This window comes from Rhamphochromis longiceps, linkage group LG14 (assembly GCF_057381845.1).
Source record: "Rhamphochromis longiceps isolate RC_006_pf linkage group LG14, R_longiceps_female_GT1.1, whole genome shotgun sequence".
NCBI classification, from domain to species: domain Eukaryota; kingdom Metazoa; phylum Chordata; class Actinopteri; order Cichliformes; family Cichlidae; genus Rhamphochromis; species Rhamphochromis longiceps.
In genome coordinates, this window is record NC_140570.1 from 4708574 (window position 1) to 4725940 (window position 17367).

At 37.9% G+C, this 17367-nt stretch overlaps 1 protein-coding gene across 1 annotated transcript in view; it reads left to right on the forward strand.

Annotated features, from left to right (window-relative positions):
* Positions 1–16373, forward strand: part of pipox (pipecolic acid oxidase) — a 32438-nt gene extending 16065 nt beyond the window's left edge. The window contains exons 6-8 of the mRNA XM_085429421.1: positions 3500–3649; positions 7402–7477; positions 15300–16373. Of these exons, the coding sequence (XP_085285547.1) occupies positions 3500–3649; positions 7402–7477; positions 15300–15430 (357 nt within the window). The 3' untranslated portion in view covers positions 15431–16373. The remainder of the gene's footprint in view (positions 1–3499; positions 3650–7401; positions 7478–15299) is intronic.
* The last annotated feature ends 994 nt before the right edge of the window (positions 16374–17367 follow it).

The window sequence follows — 17367 nt, forward strand, 5'->3', positions numbered from 1 at the left end:
ACTCTCCACCATTTGACCTTAGAACTGAAGAAGCTTCTCGGATGAGAGGTGAAATGTCTTCAAGCAACTTAAAGAAGTCCAGACACTTTTCTTTGCAAGCTCCTTTGACTATTGAACAATATCATAAAGTAAAAATAACTAATATTTTAAAAAGAATATGAGTAATAAAACCACCAACAAACAGTTATTTAATCTTATTTGTAAGTTCATTGAGCTCTTTATTCACTCATATGCCTACATTCTTGGGCATTTGAACTCTAGTCTCTTTTTTCACTTCCTTATCTCCATGTTATTCATTTTCTTGTGTGCCACTCAGCCTATTGTTCCCTGTGCTTTGAATCTCAGTGCACCCCCATACAGAATTCAAACTCAAAACCACCCTGCTGTGAGATGACTGTACTAACTAGTGAACAACAATGCCAAACGGCATATTACTGAAATTATATTCAGTTCTGTCAGATGATTTATCCTTTTATATTGTAGAAATCATGTTGGATAACTGGTTACCCTTTATTTGAAAGGACTTTATATAACTTTTTATTTAAATAATAATAAACATAACTGCTATAAGAAGTTAATTTAGGGTCATCATTATTGTTTTTAGCATCCTTTAAATAGTCTCATTGAGATCAAGATCTATTTGTCCAACAAAAGTGCAAAAAATGTTTTGTGATAAGAAACACATACTGGGGTGGCTGTAGCTCAGGAGGTAGAACAGGTCATCTGCTGACCGGAAGGTTGTCTGCATGCTAAATATCCCCAAGTTGCTCTCCGATTCATCCATCAGAGTATGAATGTGTTTGAATGGTAGTTAGAAAGCACTTCAAAGCATAAAAACGGTGCTTGTGTGAATGGGTGAGTGTGGTATAATTGCTGACATATGCAGCCTTTAAGCCTTTTCTTGAGAGGTGGTCCGCATGGTTTTTAAAAGGGAGTCTAGCATCCATTCACAGTCCTGAGTGTTTAACATTTTAAATTTCATGACTATGAATGTTTGAATATGAACTGTTGGCTGGATATTTTTAGGTGACCTTGTAAGTATCGTGTATTTGGTTTTAACAAAGTTTTAAAGTTTGTGTGATAAGAGAGTTCTAAATTGTATCAAAAGTAGCAGTTGTTGCTGTTAAGGGCCCAAACAGTTATTAGGTTTAGGGGGAAATCCCTTTTTCACACAGGGCTATGTAGGTTTAGAAACTGTGTTTTGTGTTTACCTGTTAGCTTTGTCTAATATCTAATATCTTGTTGATATGAATTTTGATTTAATTGTAAACAAGGATCCAACAGTAACTCAGTAAGAGGGCAAACACTTTGTCACACCAGTATAGATGTGCAAACGTCTCTAATTGTCCATGTTCTCCAGTAGTTCAGAACACAGCACTTCCTTGCTGTATTTAGTTTTATTGCTGCCACCCAGACACATCTTGCTAATAATTGAACTGAACATTGTCACGTGGTTTGTGGTGAGACATTACGGTGTGCTTGGAGTTCACTTAGGTTATTACTCTGTGTGAAAAAAAGTCAAATCACAGGGAAAAGCAGCAAAATCATCAACTGATTTAGATCGGAGTAAATGAACTATATGTGTGAAACTGACACTAAGAGGGACTCTAAGATTTGCTAGGCAAGATAATTTTGAGATGGGGCAGCGATTATTTAAGTTACAAGGGTCACTACCGTTATGGAATAGAGTATCTGTGCTTATTGTCCTTTGGTCTTGTTGCCCTTTGGCAATAAGACTGATGAAGCAACATAACTAGGCAGTGCTCCAAATGAAAGCACAGGACCCATAGGGTATAGATGCTGTTGGTGGTGAATCAAATGGTAGATGGAGTGTTTCAGAATCCCAACATCCACAATAATGTGTAGTTTGGGCAGAGGAGAAGGGTGTGGTATCTTAGTGAAAGAAACTGATCAACTGTCTTATCATGTCTTGTGATCCAGCATTTAGTGCACAAAGCTGTAACCAGCCTTGCATCTATCCATTGCCAGCCATTTCATCTTGTACAAATCTGGCCAACTCTTCCAAGTTTGTGTTGTTTTTCCTTCTGACCAGATGTGGTTTTTGTACCACCACCCCGCCTCAGGCGATCAGTATTGTGGCCCTAATACTCTGTATCTGTAGGGTTATGACTTTTGGAGTTCTCTTTTAAACAAATACATATGAACTGCATATAATAATATAATTGTCCTTCTGACAAAATTAATTGGTACTGTAATTAATGTTACAAGTGTACATTTCTAGGAGATGGGTCATTCTTCAACATTGTTGCCGAATACTGTTCACTTCTTTTTTCCACATTTTATCTGCTCTTCAGACGTTTTCTGTTTTCCTTTAAAAGTTTATGAATCCATGCATGTTTGGAGGGTATATCCAAATTCACAAGCAAGTCTTGCTAACATTTGACCATTATTTATCAAAGCTGGAAAAAAAGGTTTTAGATTTTATTGTTTTAAAGAACTTAATTAAGGCAATTAATAGATAACTTTAAGTGTTTTATGTTTTGTTGTACACAACTGTTAATGCTTTTCTTTAAAAACAGAAATGCTGTGGCAAAATGGACTTTAAAATGTGATTTGTTCTCCCTCGACATCATATTAGTTGTAAGGTTTGTGCTGGAGTTGATGTCATCCGATGACACATCTCTATTTTGGGCATTATGGCAAGCCAGCAGGAGCTCACAGTCTAATAGCAGACCACATGCACAGCAGAGAACGGGAGGACAGATGGTGATGCCACGTTGCATTATTCACTCGAAGACACAGTCACCAGAGCTAGCAATGCTTGGACCATTTAACAGTTTGAAAGAATGCCAAAATGAAGCAGAAGACGGTGGCATTTTCTCATCTGTAGTTTGTTTGTTTTTACAGCAGGGACCTGCCAAGCAGTTTTCTAAAGCAGAAAACCTAAAGAAAAAAGTCAAAGCAGCAGTTCTTTTAATCCCTCAGGGTTCTCACTTTGCCTTTAGTCTCCGAGTAAGACTGTATGTGTCAAAACTGGCTTATAAAAACAGCACAAAAAAAGATGCTTTGGAAGTTTTTGTAGAGTCATCCTAACCGACAGTAGCTACTGAAATGAGCGGAACATGCTCGTGCCTTATTACATTTAATATAAAGCATTTTATTGAGTTCTGAATAACCCCAATCGGTGCTGCAAAAACAATCTGAGACAGCCTGCTAAACTGCAAAATGGTGAACAAAGAGCTTCTCCTGTGCACCTGCACCTTTGAAAAGTACCAGGTTTGCAGTGAACTTGTGCATAGTGCCATTCAAGCTGTGTTTCTGTTGTCATTCAATTGATATAAACACCAAAGCCACAATTAGTCCCACGGTCACATAACACAAAATGCTCAGATGCAAAATTGTTACTATGACATAATAACAGAATGCAAAGCTATTCTATTCACAATACTGCAGCTGTCCTTCTGCTCCTCATATCACTGAAAATGTGCTGAGTTTTTGGTACTTTCATATAGAACTAATACCAGTGATGTCATTACAGGTGTGCTACCATATGGGCAGCAAGACAGACCCAGACCAGAGAGATTTGCAGAAAGACAGGTCTGATATTGAGATTCTCCAGCATTACATCGCCCGCTGCTTTCCTGGCCTCATCCCTGAACCTGCTATAGTGGAGAGCTGCTTGTATACGGTACAGTGTTAACATTGTGTTTTTTGTTGTCATCTTCATCTGTGAAAGTGCAGAGAAAAAAAAAACGATAGTGAAAATTTACTGCGTAAATTGTGTATTGCGTTTATAGAATCACCAGTCAAATCTAGTAAACAGAGCTGTGTCCCAAAATAAGGTTTAAAAAGGTCTTCTTCTGTCTGCTGTACTTCACCACAGACAGGGATTAACAAATGTGTTAGACCACCAGTCATAAAAACAAGAAAACACACAAACGTTTTAGTAATCTGTCAAAAACTAGTTTAAACTTAAAAAATTCTGTTGGTATTTAAGCAAAAAGCAAACTGAAGGTAACCTGTCTGTCGCCAACAATGAAAATATCATTTATAATGCTAAAATGAAAAATGCAGACTTTTCTCGATAATGGATAATATATTCTATTCTATTCTGCATTCTGGATAGATTATATATTCTATCCAGTATCAAGGGGATTTATCAGAATAAATGAAGTTTATAATACAAAATGTGAAGTGTGTGAGTTTCTGTCTGTACTTAGGTTCTTGTCAGGTTTTAATGCTGTTCTAAGGTTCATCTTATGCAGTGCAGAACTGGGTTTATGTATTTTGTTTTTAAAGCGGTTTTGCAGCTGCTCACCAACACATGATCACATACTGAAGCAATAGGACAATAACATTTTGGCCACCTTGTCTAATATCACTGAAAATCCTGACAACTCTTCTCTCACTTAACAAGTCATTCTTAAGAAGATAACTAGTCTCTTCTGTTGTGCTCAAATTTGGTCTTCTGTCAGAGGTCACTATGCATATACAGTGGCCTTTTCTATCGAGTTAAACAGGTTTTTGAAACATTTTTTATAAAGACTTTGACAGGAACAGCTCACAAGGCCACAAGAAGCAGAACGAAGAGGCTGCAGCACTCTTGAGTGAATGTGCATAAAATCTTACTGCTTTTTTGAAAATAACACGTATTTAATTTACTCAAAGTTTGGTTACCAGGGTAACCCGGGTTCTCTGAATACAAAGTGAGGAGTCTCATAATGGGAAGCCCTACTACCACTACATCTAAGACGTAAGGGGTGAGGTCACTTCCACAGCACCTTTGGTGCCCTTGTTTCTTTTGAAAAGAACAAAGGCTAGCTCACAGATACCCAACCACATCTGTCCCACAGCTGGTGGACTGTGAAGAGCAAATCAGCTCCAGGAGTGAGGCTCAATAGAGTAGGAGTTCCTGCTCCATTTCTTCCTTTAGTCCAAAGTTGGGATCGCCCCCAAGACCAAGTGAGCAATCTAGGTGTTCAAAGAGTGCAGTGAAAAAAGCATGGAAGAATGAGGGGTCATCAACACTTGGGCCATATATACTTACAATACATAACTTTTTGTTAAGCATAGATAATTTAATGGCTTTATAACTGTGTTGAGTACTGTAAAATTAACATTTTTATGTATTAAAATTGCTACTCCCCTTTGCCTAGAGTTATAGCAGGCTGAGAACGCATCAGGAAACTCAGGTGTTTTAAGTTCATCTGTAGCTGTAGCAGGTCTATCAGTCTCTTATAATAAAACAACATCTGCCTGTAGTGTTTTTAAGGTGGTTAAGTATCTTATCTTTAACCTCTTCTCTCTGGAGTCTGCTCAATGCACTTTCCATGTGACAAACCTTAGTGTGCCCATAACTGTGTGTGTGCAGCTAATGTTGCACACTGCGTGTGACGCTGAAATAATTGAGGAAAAAAAATACCGTATTTCCCGGACTACAGAGCGCACCTGAATATTAGCCGCACAAGCTAAAATCAGGGGAAAATCCTGTTTTGTACATACATTAGCCGCACCTGACTAAAAGCCGCAGGTGTTTCAATGTTGACTTATCATATGTAAGAGAATATGCACAAAGGGAATTGTCAGGAAAGAGATGGCTGTTTGGAGACATCACTTTTATTAATATTTTGAAAAACAAGTTATGGGTACATATTTGCATAACTTTTTAGGTATATGTACAAGTAGCGGTAATTACAAGTACGAAACATGTACTGTGCTTCATAAATGAGTAACAAATGTAGTACATAACAATAACCTACAGCACACCAGAAAAATAGATTGGACTACCTTTTAGGCTCAGGTGCAGTGACACGGCTTTAACAAAAAGAAAAGTCAGTCATTCACCACCATCTTCCTGCGCACTAAAACCACCAAAGTCCTCTCCTCCAGTGTCGGAAACGAACAGGCTCAGGATGGCTTCGTCATCCACTCTTCTTCTCTCCTTCGTTGTCACTTTCAAAACCAAAGAAATCCTCGTTGTCAGTGTCAGAGTCGAACACCCTCAGAAGGGCCGTGGCGGTGTCCTCCTCTCCATCATGCAGCAGTCCAGCCCTTCGAAATCCGTTGGTGATCCTGGATGTTTTCACACTTTTCCACGCTGTCAGAATCCAATGGTGGAGTTGGGCATAACTTGCTTTTCGCAAGTTTATCGCCGCTCATCATCCACGCCTCCAGCTGAACGCATAGCGCTACTTTGAAGTTTGTTTTTCGCGCTACTTCGTACGGCACTACGTTGCCTGGCGGATGGACATGTGACCAACATACCACTCTTGAACCCCGATCCTTCCGCCAGGCAACGTAGTGCCGTACAACAGCGGAACAAACAAAACAAATCCCCTCATGGACAATCCATAGAAAAGCCGCACCTGACTAAAAGCCGCAGGGTTCAAAGCTTGTGCAAAAAGTAGCGGCTTATAGCCCGACAATTACGGTACATACATCAGTCAGGTGAGGGGAAAAAAAGAACGTTTGATAGGATGTTCCATAGGGATGCATTATGTAGATGTGGATGTGCTGGTGCTGAGTGCATATGTACTTGATATGCTGAGCAGATGTGTAAAGATTGAGTGTGTTCAAATCAGTTTTATTTATACAGCACCAAATCACAATAAAGGTTGCCTCAAGGTGCTTTATATTGTTCGGTAGACCCTACAATAATACATCAGAGAAAACCCAACAATCATATGATCCCCTATGAGCAAGCACTTTGGCGACAGTGGGAAGGAAAAACTCCCCTTTAACAGGAAGAAACCTCCGACAGAACCAGGCTCAGGGAGGGGCGGGGCCATCTGCTGCGACCGGTTGGGGTGAGAGAAGGAAGACAGGATAGAAGACATGCTGTGGAAGAGAGACAGAGGTTAATAACAAGTATGATTCAATGCAGAGAGGTCTGTTAACACATAGTGAGTGAGAAAGGTGACTGAAGAAGAAATACTCAATGCATCATGGGAATCCCCCAGCAGCCTACCTATTGTAACATAACTTATGATGTTATGTTGAATTAACAAATTAACATTAATAAGTTGGATGTTAATGGAAGAAGAGGATAGAAAAATGTAGTGGATCCCCTCTGTTAGAAATACATATTAGAAATTTATCCAAGTATGTTAACACTCTGAGTCCCGCTGCCCAAAAGGAATTCAGGGCTGCTTTGATACACTTGGTGAAAACTCTAGGGTTCAGTTCCAGTGCTTACAGGAGAGTCTGATCGTTGTCATTTTCTGTGTGCAGTATAAAGGCTTATATAGAAGTACCATGCACACCATTCTTCCACCCAAGCAGGCAGGGGGCCTAGAGGATTTAAGTTCTAAAGTGGTACAGCTGCACCGTCTTGAAACAACAACCTGCACTTTCTGATTATTTTTTTTCTTGTTTTGTTGGGTTTTTTGTTGTTGTTTTTTTAAAATTTACTAACTCTTCATATTTTATTGTTTTTTGCAGCTAACGCCTGACCATCATTTTGTGCTGGACTACCACCCTGCATACAGCAACATCGTGATTGGAGCAGGATTTTCAGGTACAGCACAATATGGCTCCAAAAAAATGAAAGAAAACATGTGTAGCACATATAACTCTAGCCATATTTGTCAGGATAAATAGCTGACTTCTATTCATTCAAAACTACTGTTAATTCCTTTTTTAATGAAATAGCTATGTCAGTTTATATTTGGAGGTTTCTTTTCATTTAGCATACTTGTAGTAGTAGCTGTAGCCTAGCAACAGCTAATTCTGTCAGTACTCTAGCTCTGAGAATTTCAGACAGGAGCTGCTTCAGACCATCACAGTTATTCAAACCACACAAAAAACCAAAGTATAGATAGGAATGGTAATATTTTTTTGCTGTCAATGCAGGTGTTAATTTCTTAATGTAGACGTTTCCTTTTGAGACATTTCCAGCGTAACCAGATCTGTGTTAATAGTTAATATTGAAAACGAAGAACCAAGGTAAGGTGCATCGTGTGGTGATGCCTCAGGCACAAGGGCTCTGTGGGAAAGGGGATTTTAAGTAGTCATGAACACTAGACAGGTATCCTCTCCACTCAGGAAACCCTGCAGCTGTGGACACTCTGCATTAATCCCTTCTAATTCTTCAAAATCATCCCTGATGGTCAACAAAGTCCTTGGGTCCTTGACACAAAAGTCAGAAAAATCAAATCAAGCAAAATCACAAAAAATCAAAACAAAATGACATTTTCCTGAACTAGTTTCTGAGTCTGTGTTGTAGCTGATAAACTTGCAGCAGTTCCATTTAGATGCTCGTGATAATGATTTAACGCAATGAATATGAGCTTCAACTGAGTTTGTTTTTCCTCAACAAATCATTTTGGAAAAAGTCCCTTTAACAATATTTCATTGAGCAAAGAGATTCATTTTATAAAAAGGGGAAATTGAATGCTGGAATTAGCTTTATTTACAGTTTGTAAAATTTATTTTATTTAATTATCATATTATAGCAGATAAGTACTACTGTGTACCACTGTGTGATTTAATCACCCTACTGAACTACCTTGGTCCTGTAGTAATATTAGTAATATTGCAGCTGTTCTGCATCAAATTTGATGCCACACAAATTATTTGTGCCGCTCCAAAAAATAATTTCTGTCCACTATGAGATAAAGGAGAACAACAGCCTGATACCTGCAGGCCTGACAACAGGAGATGTATCACTCCTGTAACTCCTGTAACATTCAGCAGTCGCCTCATTGTTCTGACACACACAACAAAACTATTGACTACACTACACACTAACTACACAAGATTTGTGCTAAACGTCGCAAATCTCTCACATCTTAAAACACCGCCGTCACGTTTGAATCGTGTTTGTACTGTAATGTGAAATATAAAATAAGGCTTGTATCGCCCACAGTCTGCCTCAGTGTGGCGTGAGATTATACGACCTGAAAATGTTTTCACACAAATAACAATTTTTATCAAGACAGTGTCAAAAATATTTTTGGAAAAATCTCAGCGTTGGTTTAAATTTATTTATTTAAATTTATTTAAATGTATCATATCAGACGTATGTGCATTAATGGTTTGTAAAGAGTTAGTCAGTAATATTCACATGAACTGATTTCCACATATAATTCATTAATGTCTCTAGATGCACTTAGATATCATGTTTAAATGATCAAACCTACATTTTAAGAGCTGAAATGTGTAGCTGTACTACCAAAGAAACAGTAGCACTGAGTTTTAAAATAACGATAAATTTACTGAAGACTTTACAAGATCAATGAGTTTCCACCAGCATTAATCTCCTCAAACCTCCTTTGTGCACACCTTGGTTACATACACAGCCTGTTTCTTTTTTTTCTTTTTTTTTTTCTTTTTTTCTTTTTTTACATTTTTCTTTTCTTTTCTTTTTTTTAAATAAATAAATTGGTACAAATGGTTTTTGAAAAAGTACATTGAAATAATAGTTCGTTTTTTAAATATTTTTTCCCTATTCCATTTTTGGATTATCAGCTAAAGATGAGCCAAAATGGCAGGCTCCTCTGAGCATCATGAAACTAGCTGACAAGGCTTGTTGACACCTTTACTGTATTAAGCCATTATCCTCACAATCGCTTATTAAAGGCAAAACACCGTGACAGCAGTCAAACAAAACAAACAGTGTCTGTTTTGATTCAGTCGACAGAGTCAGCGGCGTTGTTAAAATGAAAATGTCAACAGCTCAAGACAAAGAACAGCAAGAAGTGTTCTGGCACTGTGTACACCAGATGTGTGCAGATGAGTGCCAACTCCAAAACAGCAGGAGCAGCAGCTAAATTAATCAGCATTGCTTGTTCCAGGAAGAACAGCAGTGTTACTCGGAACTCGGGGAATCAAGGGTTTCACCTCTGTCAGAGCAGCAGCCTAAAGAGGGAAAAAGAAATGAAGAGTAGTTGCAGAAAGAAAGAGGAGCCAGATGTTTGCTTTTAGTAAATGTAAGTAAGACAGTTTAATTAATGTTATTTAACAAAAAAGGGACATCATATTTTTTAGGATTAACTAATAATTCATATAGATCAATATAATTGGGGGGTTTTTTTGCAACCAAAAGGAAAGAAAAGAATCTATATTTCTTACTATTGTCTAAAGACTTTAAATGCACTTAAAAAAAACTTTAGACCCTCTTATTATCTACAGTCTGAGAGCTTCCAAGAATGGAGATGCAGTTTTCCAGAGATATTAAAATCTGTACTCACATCTAGGTAACACATTTGCCCTATATTGTGCATATGCACAATATGAGATATATGCACAGTATGAGGTTGCCATTGTTCCCATAAATACAGATCGGTGGCAAAAGTGGCCAGTTTAGTTTCTGACAGATAATAAATACAAATTTTAACCAAAATTAACCTTTTATTTTCACATCTGCACTTACGAATAAAAAGGAACCTTTAAGTTTGACAGAAATAAGGACGTGATTTATACTGTGATATTCATGTTGACTGATCATGATCTCATATCATCCAGCCATTCCTGATCATCAGGATTTGTGCACTCAATTCTCAATTAACAGGAAGTTAATGTGGTAAAAATGTAGCTTTTTTTATATCTGGTTCTAATCTCTGAAGGTTTTTCGGGGAGCCTTTTGGAGAAAGTAATAAGAAGTCCAGCACAAAAGTCCTGACAAGCTGCTATTCTTTATGACATTTTGACAGCAACAGCTGAAGATGGTCTAGTCTGAAATATTGTTTATTGACAAGTGTAATAATAGTGTACGTTTTGTGTCAAGTCTGAATTAGTTAATACATAGCACTGAGTAATTAGCAATAATTTTATCAAAATATTCAAAAAGTCCAAATAATATCCCTGTCTTCATACATTCAAATCTTAATTTTATTACTGCAGAAAACTTTCCAGTTTTATTTGTTCTCAAATGTTGAATCAGTTATCAGAAGTGTTATTTGTTTTTGGTCAGTATAAAAATTATTGCAGCTTTACTGATTGATTGGTAAACTGCATTTATAGTGGGAATTTCTAGGGGCCAGTGACAGATTTTCCAGGACCCATCAGTTACTTAATAGTTGTATCCTCATTTTCACAGGAGACATCAGGATTCTTAACCACCGTTATTCTTACATTTGTGTTCTTCTCTAATTAACATGCCAGAGGCTCCCATGCGGCCTGCTCAACTCCACCTCTCCTCTCCTGCAGTTATCTATAGTGTCTCCTGGCACCTCTCCGTGTCTTCATGCAGTCGTGTCCTTTACCTAATTATAACTGTAATTAATATCCTGCTCCCAGTGCTTTGCTCTCAGACAAGTATGCGCTCACTGGGCTAACAGGCCTGCAATAGAAAATGTTGCAAATATAGATTACGTATTAATGGGGTTGTTTTTTTTTTCTTATTCTTAGAGGTGTATGAGTAATGAAGCTAAAAATGTAGAGCTTCACACCAAATGCACATGTGCAGCCATGGAGGAAATGGTAGGTCTGTACTTAGCCTGTGCATCAAGTGCTGCAGAGGTGCACCAGCATGCACTGCTTCCATTTTTCACCAGGAATATTTTGCTGCAAGTCTTCATCTGTGTATTTGAGTTTCATTCAGTTTTATTTACATAGCACCAAATCATAACAGCAGTCACCTCAAGCCGCTTTAGGTGAGTGAACAAGAAACACTCAGTGCATCATGGGAAGCCCCCAGCACCTACTGTAACGTAACTATACGCTTTCTCAAAACAGAAAGTTTTCTGCCTGAAGTTAAAACTAGCGTGGGTGTCTGTCTCATAGAAAACAAGCTGAGAACTGGTTCCACAGAAGTGGGGCCTGAAAGCTGTGGACTAGGGACCGCAAATAAGCTAGTAGTCTTTTGTGGTGATCGGGTACTCTGAGTTTATTAAGATAAGATGGGGATAAGTAGTAAATGCTTATCCTAGTTTTTCAGCATGACTTTGACGTAGGATGTTTCTCATTTTAGAGATACTGCACAAATGCAAAAGGCAGTCATACATGTTTGTGTAACATGCACGTGGAATGACCTATCGTGGTCAAAAATGAGTCCAGCTTTTGTCAGTGTTAATGCCAACCACACATCATGATGCTACAATTTTTAGGGCCAAGAACAAAACATCTTGTTTATTTGAATGTACAAGTAGGAAATTAGAAGTCATCTAGATCTTTGGCTTTAAGCCATTCCTGCAGTATAACTAATTAATGTGTGTCATCTGGCTGCATGGATAAAGTTGAGTATCAATGCAATGAAAATGTATGGTATGCTTTCAAATGCCTAAGGAAAGCATGTATACTGTATCCAAAATCTTGTGGAAGTCCATAATTAATTTAATTTAATTATGTGCCTTAAATCAAAGACAGATTTATTGGTGAGAATGAACATTGTTTGCCTTCCAGTTTGTATTTTGTCCTATCTGTTTATGCTCTCTCTACACTCCACTCTTCTACTATATGGACAGAAGTATCAGGCCACACTTCATCTTTGAATCTGGGTGTTTCAGACTCATTGCAACAGGTGTAAAAAAAAACAAAACAAAAAAAAAACATAGCTATACATTCTGCCTTTGTAAACATTTGTGAAAGAATAGTTTGTTTTAAAGAACTCACCAAGCATGTTCCTGTAATAGGTGGACACAGAGGCTGAGTTTCTCAGAGGTAGAGATGGTCACAGATTTCCCAACCTGCAAAAGCTGCATCTATAAATTGTACAAACAATTTCAGAAAAATGTTCCTCAATGTACGATTGTGAAACTCACTGGAATGGAACTCACTAGATGGGCTCAGGAACACTTCCAGAAATTACTGTCTATGAACAGAGTTCAGCAAGTGTCATTAAAAACTAAAGCCTTTCTAGTGGCATTTGGCAACCCAATAGTTAGTATCCATGCAAGACTTTGACCATAAAGTAGATGCTAATTAATGACCTTCCAATATTAAGTAGAGATGGCACGATACCACTTTTTTATGTCCGATACCGATACCGATATCATAAATTTGGATATCTGCCGATACCGATATGAATCCGATATAGTGTTTTTTAATCAACAAAACTGTTTTTTAAATATCTTGCTGCATTTTGTATAAGTTCATACTCAAGTTTAAAACAACAACTACACTAAAGCTATTCTGTTATACCTGTATGCAAAAAAAAATATTTCATAGTTCAGCAATACTGATCAATCTAATAAACTTAAACCTACACCATCCTCCCTATTCTGGTATTTTAAAGAGTACTTAGCGTAAATATTAAGCAACCTAACTAATAGGGTTCCAACTCCCAGCAACAACAAAAATAAATAAATAAAAAATAGGGAACCACCCCTCACGCTCCACCTCATGATGCTTAATCGACGTAATCAACCTTAATTTGATGCAGTGTGAAAAAAAATGCACAGAAATCAATTATTTTTCAAGAAATATTAAATAGATTCAACATCTTTCTTCAACAAAATTGCAGACTGCACAGATGGTACCTTCCCAAAGGAAAAAGTACTATAGCTTACTAGGGTATATATATTAGACTTAATAGTCACTATATACAGTAATGGACTTCTATTCATTTTACATCAAATTAAAACTTTGGGTGTCAGATAATTATTTATTAAAAGCTAGACATTTTAAATGAGAATAAGAAAGAAAAGTATGTCTTTGTGCCCCCTTTTCCCTGTTCATGCCCTATCGGCCCCCCTGGCTAAACTTTGCTAGATCCGCCCCTGCACAGTTACCAGCGTCAGCTACGTAGAAAAAGATCCTGGAGTAGAAAGTAATATTAAATAAATTCTAACAACAGCTGATCAAGCTTAAACGTGCTGCTGTTGTTCAGCCGCTGGTTTCCTCTTTCTGGTGCAAAGTGGGCCAAAAACAAACAAGAGACACGGACTCGCACAGAAAAGCCGATCAGCTGATCATTAAGCAGTTTCATGATTGAAGTAGCAGCAGGAGAGGCAGTCACTTGTTAAGCTTAACGCAGGAATGCTTTACAAACATTCAGAGATGGACTTACACACTTGCTTTACTTCTCTCGGGGATAACTTTGTCGGAGATGAAATGCCGGGTTGCTAGCGAAGCTCCACATGCTATCCAGACCACCGACAGGTCCCGAATGCCACAGCCGCTCTATCACGTGATGCATACTGCTCCGACGTGCTAACGTTCTGAGGTGAGTTACGGTGTGTTGTAAGTTTTGTGAGGTGCTTTCGTGATATTTAATGGATCGGATTACATTTTTTATTTTTCTCCGATATCCGATCCAGTAATTTAGGTCAGTATCGGACCGATACCGATACGTAATATCGGATCGGTCCATCTCTAATATTAAGTCAAAAATGTATTAACCTGATAGTTTTCTAGAGGAAACTCCAAAAATGTTAGCCTCACAGTAGCACTGAATAAAAATCTATTAGATCACCAAGGCTAGTGGGATTCATCAGTGGTCCTGCTTGTTGCTACCAAGTTACAAGGGGAGCCATCCGATGATTAAATTATTTAAATACAGACCCAAATAGTGGGCTGAATTACTGTAGTGGCCTCATTTGTTTTGTTTTTTATTCTTTCAGTAAAATTGATAACATGTTTTCAGAGAAAATACAATTTTCCAATTGCAATCATAACTAGTGATCATAACTAATGCTACTAATTGTTAATTATTAAGTGTACTGGATGTGCTCAGTCTCCATCCTTCCACTCACAAAGTTCATATTTTGAGGAAGTTCACATGCTTTAATCGTAACACAGAAACATGTTTCTCCTTCTGTTCTCTCCTTCACTTCATGCATTCATCATTAATGCGTGACATAAGTACTTTCAAGCAAGTACTGAGAACGGTTGCCATGGCTACAATATCATCCTGTAGGCTTGGCCTAGGTTTTCCATTCTCCTTCTCTGGCAAGATGAAAATTCACAGGTCCAAACTGTCAAAGGCAGCTTTTTATGACTTCAAAGCCAGACAGAATCCACAGGAGCCTTGAGACCTTTGTCAGATGGCACTGTGCTGCATTCTTCAAGCCCCGTTGATATTCACAATTTCCTTCTCAGACCCTAAAAACAATGAATCGTGACGCCTCATTTTAAAAATAGTATTTCTCTCATCTTACTCCTGAGCTAAGGCACATGAAGCCATTACGCCAAGAAAGGACAACTCTCCCCTAATTTAGTATTTGGTGTTGTTCACTAAAGTGAGTATATTCTCAGTGACAGGAGTTGCAACAGCTTTGCTTTTCTTTTATGTGTTCACTCATGTGAATCTCAAACCCAGCGCCTTATTCAGACAAAGCCCAAGAAATACAGGCTATTTTTATTCTAACTGCAAGGTGCCTGGCTTTGGTTCACATGAAGACATCAATTGATCTGACACAGCTTGATGACCTATTATGAAGGCTTCTTTATTTTTCCAGGTCATGGCTTCAAGTTTGGACCAATCATTGGCAAGCTTCTGTGCGAACTCAGCCTGGGAGAAGTGCCCTCCTATGACCTTTCACCTTTCCACATAAGACGCTTCCAGTCAAAGAGGAACTCAGCTTTATAGATCTGCAACACAGCGAGTGTTTTATAATAATAACAGCTAAATTATAATTTTAGTAAATTCATTTAATCACTACGTTTAAATTCTATGATTGTATTCTTTGTAAGTTTTGTTTTTTTTGGCACTAGGTGTAATCAAATGCTTTCAAGCATAATGAATATGTGTGCTGTTATCCATGTAACTAGGCTATAGGCTTTCTCTCATGATCTGATTTCTAACTAATATTTTGTGATTTCCATAATTACTATACAAACATTATAGATGGGCTCTATCAATCCACTGATCTGAAGCTCCTGAGTTGATTTGCACAAAGTAGTGCTTGTAGAAAGTTTACGAGATGTGATGAGGCTCATGTTTATGGTAGCATTACTGCGCATGTGTAATTCTGTCTGTAAACACGATAGCATGGAAAGTTTTGAATGACTTCTGATAAAACTTTCGCTCCTTTCCAGTCCAGTTCTTGTGTCTGACCATTTTCAGAGGATTTGTTTGTTTGTTTCTTACGCTACTAACAGACCTAAATGTGAATCAAGCAAAAAAGGCACCTGACTCATGACAGGAATCAGGGTTGTGTCTGCATATAACAGACAACTTGACCAAGAACCCATTTGAAATTGTGTATTTAGGCACTTTGTTATCAGCAGTCTGTCACAAAAACACTGTTCCCATTTCTTTAGTTGAATCTACAAGAAAATGTCAGAACTGTTTGACAGGCATAAACTGTGTTGTTAGCTAAAAACACGGCACATCTTTGCATGGTGTGCAAGATATCCCAAAAAGTTTGAGGGAACTTGACAAACTGAGGACAAAAGATGTGGCAGGCCTAAAACACTATGGCAGATGATTGGTGAAAGTCATGTTCCTAATGAATGGGGGGGAAATCCAGCAAAGACCTGACACAGGACCTGAGGGTGTTGTGAAAAATAAAATTGAGTGTTGAAGCCAAACTGTTTTTTCTGAGATTTATTAAAAGAAACCTTTGCAAAGGAGTCAGCACAGACGGTCTTCACACCAGCACGAACAAAGAAGCAAACTGGGAGAAGAGGCCCAGTTCAAATGGAGGGAGTCAGTAGTAAGGTAAGTAACAGTGAGTGAGCCATCTGTAAAACACAGTGGAGGCTTTGGCATGGTTGCATTTTAGCCATTGTTGTTGGTGATCTTACAGAAAAGTATTCTAAGTCATTGGATCTATTGTCCAATGTGGCTTGGAAAGCATCTGATTGGGAATAACTTCATTTTTCAGCTTGACAGTGATCCCAAACAGAACAAAAGGTTCTTGTTACTTAACCTTCCTGCCTTCTTGGGACCTTTTTGTGCCACTGCTATGTGTTAAATGGCTGCCATTTCCACTGTGTTCAGTGGAATATAACCAAACTTGCCACAGGATAGTTTTTACCTGTCAATGTTAATATTCCAGTGTGAATTCCTTAAATCAGCCTAAAATGGCTGAGCAGCAGAAATCCCCACACCCATCACCCTGGGGACCATTTTCTGCCCATTGACTTCCATTATAAACGCTATTTTTCAACCCCAAATTATCATCATATGATTTTATTTTTTCTTCTTTTCTTGGATGTCAATGAAGACTCAGGGCCTTGAAGTTTTAATTTTTAAATTGCAAAAAAAATGCAAAAAAAATAATGGCAGGTCAAAATGTATGTTGGTGCCAATCTTTGGTCCATCTAAAGGCCTACTTATAATGACAATCACATATTACTTCAACTGGTTTTTTGTGGAAATATTTAGTTTCGTTTTTTGGTTTTTGGGGCTTATAACACAGGGCGCTCATGTAATAACACTAGGATTTGAAGGGTTAAAACAACGAAAATATAATTAAAACTTTACATGAATATTTCAGGGAGAAGTAGTTTTACAAGGTTGGCTAATTTAAAGTGGAATAAAATATGGATATATGGTCTTTTTATGGCGTGGCTGAGAAT